The 13,855-nt window shown below is 38.2% G+C and overlaps 1 protein-coding gene across 4 annotated transcripts in view; it reads right to left on the bottom strand.

Annotated features, from left to right (window-relative positions):
- Positions 1 to 13,855, bottom strand: part of SLIT2 (slit guidance ligand 2) — a 354,005-nt gene that overhangs the window by 48,346 nt on the left and 291,804 nt on the right. For all 4 annotated transcript variants that reach the window (XM_036273426.1, XM_036273434.1, XM_036273409.1 and 1 more), the window contains 2 exons: positions 980 to 1,104; positions 769 to 866 (listed from right to left, as the gene is read on the bottom strand). In XM_036273426.1, coding sequence (XP_036129319.1) covers positions 769 to 866; positions 980 to 1,104 — 223 coding nt within the window. The remainder of the gene's footprint in view (positions 1 to 768; positions 867 to 979; positions 1,105 to 13,855) is intronic.

Below are 13,855 nucleotides of genomic sequence, written 5' to 3'. Positions count from 1 at the left end.
ATGTGAACATTCTCTTTATGTCTCAACAAAGGCAATATTTTCACTGGTAAAAAATATTGTGCATTTAACCTCGATAGGTATCAGGATAATCTTTGAAAAGCCTCGATGAAAAAGAGACAATTTCATAACAGCATGCAGAACTGAAACCTATTTATTATAAAAAGGGATGTTTCTAATAAGCTTTAGTAGTCCATTAGTATTCGTATATGAAATTATTAGTGTTGTTATAAGAACTCTATTTTATAATTCATGAAACACATCTGAAATAATTGTACTGTATTATTAAATAACTCCAGATTAAAGATGTTCACAGCATGGCTGTAGACTCATATGGGGGCTTGGAAATGAATCATCAATTTCCTGTTTCAATGGACCCACATCTTTCCATTACACACTGTCTTTAAAGCAATACAAACAGCAACGAATGAATATATGACTCGCAGTAGCAGAGTAATTGGCTATTAATTAGCATAATACAGCTACCACTTGGTCTTGATTTAATCTAACTTGATTGATCATAATGTATGCATGCGCATGTTTTAACAGTTCTTGATTTTGTAGCTCCTGAGCTGAAAATACTGTAACATTCCCATTTGTTTTTGTATTGCAATATCTCAGAGAGGGACTCAAACGTATTGTCCTTGTGAACAGATTTCTGGCATTCTTCTAAAAATGATGTTCATTGATTTAAAAAGGAAAATGCATGTTTGCTCAGTTATTCTAGCTCCAATATTTCAGACACAGATCACAGACTGATGAATGACCTACCAGAATCCGTCTTTTTCTCCTTCTTTTAAGTGGCAAGTTCCTCCGTGCTTACATGGGTTACTGATGCAAGCATGAATGGGGACATCACAGTCCTGCCCCTGGAGAAGGAACGACCAAGCAGAGTTGAGTGTAAATAAAGCAGCTGTCAGCACAAGAAAATAAGGCAGACCCACTGAAGAAAACTGCGTTTGCAGATCATGGCTCCACTCACCTTGAAGCCATACGGGCAGGTGCAGCGATAGAAGTCAACGGGATCATTGTTACAGGTGCCATCATTTTTACATGGATTCGATAAGCAGGGATTACATTTAGCTAAAATAGTCACATCCACGGGCCCTAAAAAAATAATTGAAAATATGAGAACCCGGTGCTTTCTATTTTTAGATCACTTAAGATTATTTGAATGCCTTAACCTAACAGTAAATTTTGTATAAAAGTTATTGGTCACATATCTGTACGCAAGTCTCTTCCATGTCAAAGTCGGAAGTCAGCGTCATCATATTATGTGCAAGAATGCACCAGGAGGCCTTCTCACTGGGGGTCGCGAGGCTCGCTCACGCCAGCGTGGGCGTCCGGGTTTTCATTTAGGTGGTCAGTATCTGATGTTAATGATACCAATGCCACAGGGTCAACCCCTTCATGAGCCGACTAACTTCTATGGTTGAGCTCCATGGCCACTGTCTGCATCTTAAACTCGGCCAGCTGTCATGAAAATACGTCAACCATCCCAAAGAGAACTCGTGTGTGTGTGTGTGTGTGTGTGTGTGCGCACACACGCACATGAACATGCTGGGACATGAGTGGGTGAATTTTTGAATAAGTAGAAACTTATTTAATAGATACATTCTTCAATTAAATATAACATATTATGCACCTGCCCTGATAATATTAGTTCAGTAGTACTATTTTCATATGGGAGATACAAAACAATGACACTTTTATGCATAAGGAAATAAACCAAACATGGGATCTCCATTACATCCTCCCTCGTGTCCTTCCAGTTCAGCTTGCTAGCACGTTGGCACAGGAATGCAATGGGTGACATTTCTGTGTCCTCTTCTCCCAGATGCACTTCCCCCTGAAAGTTCTCCACTTGCAATCCCACTTTTTGGAAAGCACATTTTTAAGGACTCATGATCCATACAAGGCTTGGATTCAGTGCGGGCTCAGTTGCTGCCATTTTCCCTTGCTCACATCTTTATCCCGCAAACGGCTAACAGTGTAGACGCTGGACTGGCCTCAGTGAAACTACGTCCCACTGATGCTGTTCCCTGCACTGTTGGAGAGAGGTCACCAGTCTGCCCTTTGGCAGTTGTCAGATGAGGACATTCTTCCCAGGTGTCATCTCTCTATAGAAAATACAAATGTTTTAATTATGTCTCTGCTCTCACCATCCTCTCTGAAATACTTGATCCTCACTGACACAGCAGCGATCATTCCAGTTGCATGGTTGATCACATGTCATTTCTAGAAAAGTTACCCGAGTGGACTGTACAGCATGGCCTCCCTCACGGTCACCGCCCTCACCTTCCAAGGGACCTCCACCTAAACAGTGGTATGACTTTGGCTTATATAAAGTACCTCTCATCATATTTCTCTACCAATTAGAGTTCACGTTTGTGAGCTTGTAGGCCGTCTACCGACCAAAACGCAGGAATGGAAGAGAAGGTGGCCACAGCAACCGTGTGTCTCAGCATTCCCTCACCCTGGGAGGCACCGGCCCACACACATGCAATGCTTTTGAAGTGAAATCCCAAACAGGACAATTCTCTGTCTTATTCAATTGTTCTATTAATAACAAACATGAAATATAGAGATTCTTCCTCCTTGTTAACCGTTTGAAATGGATGATAGTTCTGGGGATGACTGTGTTCATGGGAAGGGGTGTTGTTGCTTCCAGTGACCCCGTGGTTATTACGGAGGCCTTGCTAATGACCCCTTCATTTTTTTTGGTAACCAGAATAAGTAATGCAGCCTTTAAATCAAATTGCAGGAAAATTTCTGGGATTAACACTGAAGTGATCCTCATAGAAACTCAATTTCTCACCCCTTCCCACTTATCTAAATTAAGGGCCAAAAATTAGCTATTCAGCATACTGCAGAAATGAATGGTGGCAGTTATTTGAAGCAGTAAGTTAAATTAATATAATGCACCACAATAAATAACTTTGTTTTGCTAAAGTTATCACACTCAGGATCAGCAGTAGAGAAGGAAATATCTAACGGGTCATGGATCCCTTAGCTGGGCGAGGAGATACACTAATCGAATTCTGAACAAAGGCCCAGGACAAAGCAGCTAAGAATGCACATCAGCAAAATGACACGTCAGCAAATGCAAGGACTGGACACATTCATCTGGCCACTTCCCAAGACCTTGAGAAATAATATCTTTTTGTCTATTTCTGTGCTTTCAACCTTGTAAGCCTGTTGTTTGAATAGAGGAGTTCAGGATTGACAGTTTCTGAGTTTATTCTATGGAATGTGACATTTAAAAGATTGTTTGATTATTTAAATGAGAAGCTAGAGATTGTTTTAGGGGGAAAAACTGGATACACGGACACATTTTGAAGAATTTAATACAGTAAGCAGGTGATGAAACCTCCCGGTTGAAATAGTCCCTGTCCAGTTTAACACATGGTCAAGATTTATTTAATAAATATCCACTGAACTGATTAATGAGCACTATCTAATTTCTCCACTTTGGTTCCCGATATAGCTAATCCTGCTCAATGATTTCCTATCTGGAAATTCTTATTGGAATACAAAGTAAGATTGTTGTCCCGTTGTATATATGTTCATTTTAGCTAAGAGAGTCAAAATAGTCAGCTTTACCACATACATGTCTTTTCTGACCATTTCTTCAACCCATGAGCTGTTTTGGTGACATCAAGCTGAGGGATATAGCAAAATACTGAGTTGTAACTCCTTCAGATTAGAAAGTTGACTACCATGGCTACCACTATTCTATTTGCTTCTCCTTTTCAAAAATCTGTCTTTTTTTTTTTTTTCTCTTTCTTATAACTTTCTTTTTTTATTAATTTATGTTTGCTAGAGATGTTTCTCCTTTTTGCCCCATTGACACCCTGCTCCTCGTCCCCCCCGCCCTGTCCCCAGCTTTCTTGTCCATGTCCATTGGTTATGCATACATGAAAGTCAGTTCTTTAATGGTAATTTCTTATTTCTAGTACTCAAATTTGAGTGAAGTGTAATTCAAAAGATGTTTGTAAGTTATATACATTCCAAATAGCAGCATCCTCTGATCTGTCCAAATACCTTAAATCTCTTTCCTATTTTATTTAGATTGTTAATCCCACCTAACTAAACAAGCTTCTTATAATGTGATTTATACATCTGCGTGGTTTATCTAAATCTGTTTATTTCTATATTCTAATCCCTTGGAACTCCAGTTGACCCTTGAACGGCTCAGGAGTTATGGGCACTGAACCCAGAGCAGTTGAGAATCCGCATAAAACTTTTGATTTCCTCAAAACCTAAGTTGTCTCTCAGTAACCATGTGGACTGGTTCCAGGATCTCCAGTGGATGCCACAATGTGCAGATACTCAAGTCCCCTCAACACAATGGTCTAGGTCACTGCATACACTCTGCCCTCAAAACAGCACACGTATTTATTGGGGGAAAATATCATGTATAAATGGACCCAAGCAGCTCAAACTCATGTAGGTCAAGGGTCAACTAGCCCTTGCATCTGGCTTTCTACTCTCATTCATTTTCCCACATATATTTTATTTCTCTGCTAAGTATCTTCTCTCTCCTGCTTGTCTTCAATATATGATTCATTTTCCACCCAGGACAGTTTCTTTAGATCCACCCAGTGAAGTTCTTATTCAAGGGGGATGATATCTTCAATCTGTTTCTATAATAAGGAGTTGGTATCAAAGTTAAATGATGGTGCTAAAAGATGTCATAATGAAATGGTGACGAGTTCGCACAGCTCCCTAGAAGCAAGCCAACACTTGAAGGACTTTGCAGACTTGATTAGTCCCAGGTGAAAAGAGTATGTCCAGGAATGGGAACTAGAAATGTCTTCCAGCAAAATACATTGTAATGGACAGAAAACGGGAACTCCACCAACCTGAGTTAGTAACCTAAATTTGTCCCTTAAGCCTGTAAAGTTAGGAGAATAATGGCAGCCATCTCCATAGGTGGCTTTAAGCATTAAAGAAAAGCTAATGAGTGAGAACACAGTACAGTGAGAGCTAGCACAGAGTTCTAGTGTTCTTCCCCAGACTTCCAAAGACGTTGGGAGATGGGGGCAACATGCGTGGTTTACTGAAAAGGAGAAACACGGTCTTCTTCTGCTTTTTTTACCCAAATTTAGCACAGACATAGGAAAATGAGAGCTTGCCATTTATTCATTCATCACAAGTCCACTGAATGCCTTCTGTCTATGTCAGGAGCTGCTCAAATTTGGGGAAACTGTAGGGGCGATTATTATAAAAACCATGTAGGAATAAAATTGGGTGCCCATTGGGTAACAACACTCAGAGTTAATGATTCAATGTTTTTAAGACCGCAACTTTGATGTGTCAATTCTGAATGGACAACCACCAGAAATAACAGTACAACACTGAAAAGAAGACGAGGTTCTCTTTAAGGAACTGTAGCTTGCTTCGATACGACTTCATGATGTTCAGTCTTTCCTCCTTCCCAAAGGAGACTGGTTACAAGAATTGTTAAATTATTTCCTAAACATTAGCCCTCAGGAGATATGTGCTCTAGCAGAGGAGAGAAATCTAGCTCCAGGGACACAGGTTTTTACTAATGTCACTGAAATGAAAGAGGCTAGTCTAGGCGACCTAGACTGATTTAAGATTTGGTCTTGATTTAAGAGAGCCTTCTAGCATTAGCTATCTGGACTAGAGGTGTGTTTAGCTTAATAATTCAAAGGGAAATGAAAAGAAAGTTTGGTTAACAATTTGTCTTTGTCAGTTACTTTAATCTTTAATGGAAGAACTGCTGGACCTCAAATCCATTAAAGCTTGTAGGCAGACTTGCTTACTTGACTCAAATCACTAGCTGCGCACCTGACAGCAATATTGCCACCCACTGAGAATTGTATCTTGCTTTGATTTATGACTTAAAGCTCCAGACACAAATTTCTAACGATATCCCAGAGTCTGCCTTCATTCTGGTATCCCTTGGAAACATGAGTCAAATGACAAAATCCTCCACATGAAACTTGTAAGAAGTCTGAGGTACGTTGAAGACAACTCAGAAAAAAATGTAGGGAGTATTTGAGGTTGGGTACAATTTAGTAAGAGGAGGTTTTTATTTAAAGCCAAAGATTCTACATTCCACTTGTAATTACATTATTGCATTTCTTAAGCATGAATATCTATCCCATATTTTAACATTCCATCATTAAGTCATTCAAATGAAATATTTACTGAAGGTCTATCTTGTGCCAGACACTAGTCTAAGTTTTGAGGGTTCAAAGCCAAGTGAAATGCTTGAGTTTCTAGAGACATCTTTATATCAACTACAGAACACAGTTGTATTAGAATGTGGGTAACGGGAATGTATGTTTTGGAATATGTTTTAAGTGTCTGCAAGTGATCAAGAGGGAGGAATTCACTAAGTAAGGATATGAATCTGAAGTTCATAAGAAAAGTCATGGCTAGAGATTTGAAGCCATGAGGTTGAAATCAATTAATTTCATAGGACTAATGTCAACAGTAGAGAATCATAAGAGTCCAGCCAGTGTGGCTCAGTGGTTGAGCTTCGACCCATGCACCAGGAGGTCGCCAATTCGATGTCCAGTCAGGGCACATGCCCAGGTTGTGGGCCTAACCCCTTGCGAAGGGCATGCAGGAGGTGGCCAATCGATGTTCTCTCTCATCTTTGTTTCTATCTCTCCCGCTCCCTTCCTCTCTCTCTAAAATCAATAAAGAAAAAAAAATTAAAAAAAAAAGAGTCATAAGAGGTGTCAGCACAGGCATAAAGGAAGGCAAACAGAATCTACAAGAAGGAACAGTGGCTACCACCATCGAAGACAGAAAAAGAGCACATGAAGATAACTAAAGGAAGCCACTGAAATTACCAAGATGGAAGTTGCTGGTATCTCTATGCAATTAATACATATCTATCAACAATTGAATCCACACACAAAATGAGCAAGCAGAACAGAAACAGACTCATAGATACAGAGAACTTTTTGTTGCTTGCCAGATGGGTGGGGGCTGGGGGGCTGGGTGAAAAAGATGAAGGAATTAAGAAGTACAAATTGGTTGTTAGACAGATGAACCTCAAAGGGAAGGGGGGAGGGAGGGCGGGATGAGATAAACCAAAGAACTTCTATGCATATATGCATAACCAATGGACACTGACAATAGTGTGGGGAAGGCAGGAGCGGGCAGCAATGGAGAGGAGGGGGTCAAAGGGGAAAAAAGGGAGAAATATCTGTAATACATTCAACAATAAAGATGAGCTTTAAAATAAGTAAATAAATAGATAAATAAACATCTGCTAAAATTTTCTCGGTATTTTAAAATTTCAAACATATAATAAAAGTAGCCCTTGTTTGTTTTTTAAAGATGGTGTTTTTGGCAAATAACTATGCACACACCTGAATATTTTCTTTGGCAAGTGAGAAAAAACATACTTCCCAGAGTGTAGGTTATTTCAAAGTTATAACTAAGTGTTAGTACTACTAATAAAAATATTTTTAAAATGACAAAGTTCTAAAATTACTTCAAAAATTATCAAAGTAGTGAGTTTTTCATTTCTAATTTGGGCTCAATTATTTAATTGCCCTCATATTTTAATCCAGTAACTAAGAACAATAGCAACCTATAGTTCTGAGACATGACACAAAGACCTCAAGCTTGTTAAAAAGTCTCCCCAGAGGGAGATGTTCTTGCTGTGAAAAAAAGTGACAATATATAATGTATTTGCTGAAAGATGAGAAGTTTCGCCAGGAATTCCAGAATCTAGAAGATTCTTAATATATAAAATTAGAGGAAAAGATCAACCACGTGGTGGTGAAATGTTGAACATCATGGGGTACAAGAGTCCCGGGTTTTCTCGATCCTTACCTGGCCTTCACAAAACGAGTGACTTAAACACCATCTCTCTCTGCCTCTTTGTTTGGGCTCAGGGCTATGGACACACACCCTGGCCCTTGCCCTCCCATCTGTGTTCCGTTCTCAGTTCCACCTGCCTCCCCACAAGGATCTCCTGGTGGCATCTCTTACAATCTGGTGGTATCAGTTACAATTCCATAATCGTTTATTTTGAATATATATCATTAAACTTCCATATTATTTTTTGAATCGTCTACTTACATGAATCTATCAGTAAACTATATGCTTCATGAGGGCAGGGTTGGGTTTCTTCTCTGCTTTATTTACTGTTGTATTCTTAGCACTGTGCCTGGTTAACAGGAACTCAAATAATATTTGTTGAATGAAAGAAAGAACACATCATTCATTTCTTTTGGATTTTTTACTCCTTAGCATATTCAAGTGTTTAATAGACAGATGTCAAATTAAACATAGAAAATTTACATGTGTGTATAGCCAAATCTTCCTGAACTGAGAGCAATACAGGGAATATTAGACATCGACGATATTCTACAACCCATGCTGACTTCCACAATGAAAACCCAAAAAGGGCAAAACCTTTGTTTTACTGCAAACTGCTTACTCATTCTAAGTTCCTCTGATATTTGAAAGATGAGGACAGCACCTGTGGGGTACAAAACAAGGCATGTCCATCTGCTTCCCACTCAAGAATGTTTTGAACTGGGTATTAATTAAATATGCTCTGGCCTAGCAGGTATAGCTCAGTGGTTGAGCGTCAACCCATGCACCAAGGGTCGCCGGTTCGATTCCCGGTCAGGGCACATGTCCAGGTTGTGTGCTGGATCCTGGGGGGGGGGGGATGTGCAGGAGGTGGCCAGTCGATGTTCTCTCTCATCAATGTTTCTATCTCTCTCTCTCTTTAAAAAATCAATAAAGAAAAAAAATTTTTAAAAATTAAATATGCCTAATAATCTATTTCATCCAGTTCATTTCATTTTTTTAAATTTTAAAACTTTATTTAAAAAGAGAACTTGATAATATCCATGAACTCACAAGTTTGCGCTGCTGAAACTAAGAGACTATATCATACTGAAAATGTAGGATAAAAACTGTGGTAAAAAAATTAATTACTCAAAATAATAGCAGAGCCCTTCCTAGCAGAGAAAACCCTTACGTTATATTTAAATATAGCTATGTAAACATGTCTTCAAATAAAAAATGTTCCTCCTCTTGCTGTAACTTGAAATTATATATTTACAAACCTTAATATTAAAAGTATGTACTTACATGTTTTCATGAATAAAATAAAACACATTAAACTGGCATAACTATGGGGGAAGTTTCATTAAAATATAAAATATTCAAATTATAAAATATTTAAGAAGCACCATTTTACTGCTTTTAAGCTGGTGAAGCATGTCAGCCCTGAATCACAGGACTCAGCTCTCCTACACTGAATTATTCTAATTAAAAATTAGGGTACTTCGCCTCTACCAATCAATTTATTATGTAAATATTTCTAGTAGCACGGGACTGGGTTCCAACTTTCATTTTCTAAGTAGGTTTCAAAAGGGGGGGGGATGTTATTTATATTGATCATTTGCTTTGAGAGCATTTTTATTGAAAATTAGGAAGTAAACTTCAGTGCAACCTCTGCAGTCCAACCCTCAGGGTTCAAATTCTGGCTGCTTCACTCAGCAGCAGAGTGATTCTGAATTAATTAATCGCCCTAAATTATAGTATTTTGTTCTCTCAAGTGTGGAAATAATAGTACCTACTCTAGAAATGATGTAAGACTTGAGATAGATGTCTATGTAAAATTCTCAACATAATACAAACTGCTCAATAAAAATTAGCTTTCATTGTTTTCGTTATCGTTGTTGTTATTGGTAGTAGTGGCAGTATGGGAGGAGGTCCAATCTGAATTGTTATAAATTTTAATCAGCAGCATTTTAATTACATTAATGTATAACAAAAGCAAGTGCATCCTAAAGCTGCTGAATGCAATTACATTACATTTGTTGACTTCTGAATGTCTACACTGCTGGCCAACTGGTCCACACCCATGCTGTCTGCTATTAGCTTAGAGTACACCTTGAATGGTATATAATCCATTGATCTGATAACTTAGTGAATATTAAACTGCCACAGTGGAGCTGAGAGAGTTAAGCCCTTAACGCAGCTGTCAATGAACAAGTCTGTTTCCGGGAGGCCCTGGAACAGATCCAGCGGTTTGCTCCTCCTACGAGCTCTGCTCCGAAGGGCCACCATGAGCACCGCTGTCCTGCACTCACTGCTTCTCCCAAGAGCTGGCTGGGACACACCCTCCACGGCCCTGCGCAGCCAACTGCCTCAGTGTGATTCCCTCCTCTGAGCGCTTGAGCAACTGTCCTATCCAATAGGGTTGCCACTAGCCACATGGGGAGATTTACGTTCAAATTTAAATTATATAAAGTGTAAGATTCACTTCCTCAGTTGCACTCACCACATTTCAAGCTCAACAACCACATGTGGCTAGTGACGTGGTTCTGACACAGGGCACTTTTCCATCACTGCACAAAGTTCTACCAGCAGCACTGAGCCAAACCAACTGTCCTTCAAGCACATTTCCGTTCATAGGACGCTAAGCACATGAGACACCACAGTCCTTACACAAGCGAACAAAAAAGGTAAAATCAGTTCGATCCATCTTGAGTGAAACAGGCTTTTAGGATGTATGTATGTATGTATCTATACATGCATGTATTTGGACTTGAGAACGTTTAATCAATTAATGAGAACCAGGATGCTTTAAGGATGGAATATAAGTATGTAGCTTTTTCAAATTTGTGTTACCATGACATTTTTTTTCCCCAAAAAACATCTCTGGAAAACTCTAAGAAAGATAGATAAGCACTAGCATTTTCAAAATAGAGTACATGTATCCTTGAGTGCAGAGAACTGTAATAGAATCAGTTTGCAGTTTCTCAACTTCCCCCATACAATCTTTCTGAAACCACTCTGCCCTTATCATTCCTAAGAATAGGCGTCATGCCAGTTTCTCCTTCCCTTTAACAGTCATTTCCACTTTACAAAGAGGGGTACCTCTCCGCCCACAGGGAATTCCCATTGGCATGGCCCCAAGGAAACGGTCTGGGTCACCACAGAACAATGGAAAATACTGGTTATTTGCAAAGGTTCTTGCAATCAATGCACATAACCCCAGAAAGGCGTTTCCAATAAAAATCTACTTTCAATAACAATATTAAAAGATGGGTAAATAATTATGCTGTCCCAATCAATGGTGTCCTGATCAATGGCTCTAGTATTAATGGAAATAATTCAGTTGAAAGAAAAATAAAAAAACTCACAAATTTTTGATGGCAGGAAATTTTCAAAAAATAAATCATAGATACATTTTTTTTGTAACAAAGAATGATACAATTCTCTGACGTACTGGAAAAAAAGAAATTCAAGGAGACTAACAGAAGTTCAAGGAAAAAGAAAAAAGAAGGATCTTGGTTTTGTCTTTTAAAATTAGCTGTTATCTGTAGATTCCATCAAATTCATTTAAAAGAATAATGGGCGAGTTTTGTTTTAAAATGGCAAACTTTACGGTACACTGCAAATGAGATATTTTGCAACCATTTATAGCTATGGAAAAAAGCATTAGATGCCAAGTTAAAAATGTTAGGAGGGAATATAGTATTTGAAAATTCCATCTTTAATCAATAAATCATGGAGAGCCCCTCATTATTTTTGTTGGTCTTCTGAAGTGTTATAATAATAAAATTAGTAGTTAACCTACATTGGGTGCTTTCTGTGTGAAAAGTAATGTGTTTTACATATATTAATTGAATTAATCTTTTTCCAACCTTATTGAGGAATAACTGACAAAATTAATGCTATATATTTAATGTGTACAATGTGATCATCGAATATACAAATATATTGTGAAATTGAGATAATTAACACACCTGACACTTCACATAGTTAACATTTTTGTGTATGCTGAGAATGCTCACGATCTCAGCAGCTTCCCAGTATACAACATTGTATTATTAATTATTGTCACCGCACTGAACCTTGTCCTCACAATTTATTCTTCTTGTATCTGAATGTTTGAAGCCTTTGACCTACAACTCCTCATTTTCCCTTTCCTCCAGCCCCTAGTAACCACCATTCTATTCTTGTTTCTATAAAATTGGCGTTGGCATAAAAAAAAAGATTTCACATATAACGCTTCATCTAATCTTAACAAAGCCCTTTTAGGAATGTACCGTCGCTGTCTCCGCTTAACTATGAAAAAACTGAGGCAGAGTGCAGCTAAACTATTGAAGTTACATAACTACTGCAAAGAGAACCGGATCCTCTGCCCAGGATAGATCAAGCTGGGTCTCCGCACTCATGCTGTGATCCACAGCACACTATTACCCACTTAGATACATTTTTCTACCTAAATGAGCAAACGTTGGAAGTTATCTTTTCAGCCAGGTTTGCAAGCCTTGGAAGGCAAGACCATAGCATGAACTTCCGTATGCCCAACAATACCTAGGATTTAGTTTTACACATAAAACATGTTTAATAAATAGTTGCTGATTACACATTTAGAATTTTCAAGAATTTCTCTCCTTCATCTAGTAATGATAAGTAGCCTTTTTGAAAATCTACAAATTATAGACAGAAATGCCAATTTTCACTGCTCTTATCAAACAGTACTAAAAGTCTTAGTCACAGCAATCAGACAAGAGAAAAAATAAAAGGGAACCAAATTGGAAAGGAAGAAGTGAAACTGTCATTAGTTACAGATGGCATGATATTGTACAAGGACAACCATAAAGACTCCATCACAAAGTACTAAGTTCAATAAATGAATTTGGCAAAGTAGCAGGATACAAAATCAACACCCAGAAATCATTGTCTTTTTTATACACTAATAATGAACACACAGAAAGAGAAACTAAAACAAGCAAACAAACAAACAAACAAAAAATCTTATTTACCATTGCAACAAAAAAATTAAGATAAACAGGAACAAAGTTAACCAAAGAAGTAAAGGACCTATTCACAGAAAACCACAGGACATTGAAAAAAGAAAATAGAGGAAGATATAAAAAAGGGGAAGCATATACCTTGTTCATGGATTGGAAGCATTAACATCATTAAAATGTGCATACTACCCAAAGCAGTCTATAGATTCAATGCAATCCCCATTAAAACTCCAATGACATTTTTCACAGAACTAGAACAAACACTCCAAAAGTTTATATGGAACCACAAAAGACCCTGAATAGCCACAACTATCTTAAAAAAAAAAGAACAGGCCCAGCCGGTGTGGCTCAGTGGTTGAGCATGGACCCAAGCACCAAGAGGTTGCTGGTTCAATTCTTGGTCAGGGCACATGCCCAGGTTGTGGGCCAAATCCCCAGTGGGGGGCATGCAGGAGGTGGCCAATTGATGTTCTCTTTCATCGATGTTTGTTTCTATTTTTCTCCCCATTACCTTCTTCTCTCTCTAAAAAGCAATAAAGGCAAAAAATTTTTTTTAAAGAAAAAGAACAAAATTGGAGGGATCACAATATTGAATATCAGGTTATACTACAAAGCCGCTGTAATCAAATCAGCCTGGTACTGGCACAAGAACAGGCATATAGATCAATGGAGCAGAATAGAGAACCCAGAAATTGACCTAAAACATTATACTCAACTAATATTTGACAAAGGTGGCAAGAGCACACAATGGAGTAAAGACGGTCTCTTTAATAAATATTGCTGGGAAAATGGACAGCTACATGCAAAAAAATGAAACTAGACTGCCAACTTACACTATACACAACAATAAACTCAAAATGGATAAAAGACTTAAATGTGACTTGTGAATCCATAAAAACCCTAGAAGAAAATGTAGGCAGCAAAATCTCAGACATCACACACAGTAGAATTTTCCCTGATACAATGCATTGGGCAAGAGAAACAAAGGAAAAAATTAATACATGGGACTACATCAAACTAAAAAGCTTCTGCACAGCAAAATAAACAAAAATCAACATGGAAAGGGAACCCAC

Source organism: Molossus molossus, unplaced genomic scaffold (genome assembly GCF_014108415.1).
Source record: "Molossus molossus isolate mMolMol1 unplaced genomic scaffold, mMolMol1.p scaffold_m16_p_1, whole genome shotgun sequence".
Lineage (NCBI taxonomy): Eukaryota > Metazoa > Chordata > Mammalia > Chiroptera > Molossidae > Molossus > Molossus molossus.
The sequence above is the reverse complement of the archived record's forward strand: the minus strand, read 5'-3'. Positions and strand labels throughout refer to the sequence as shown.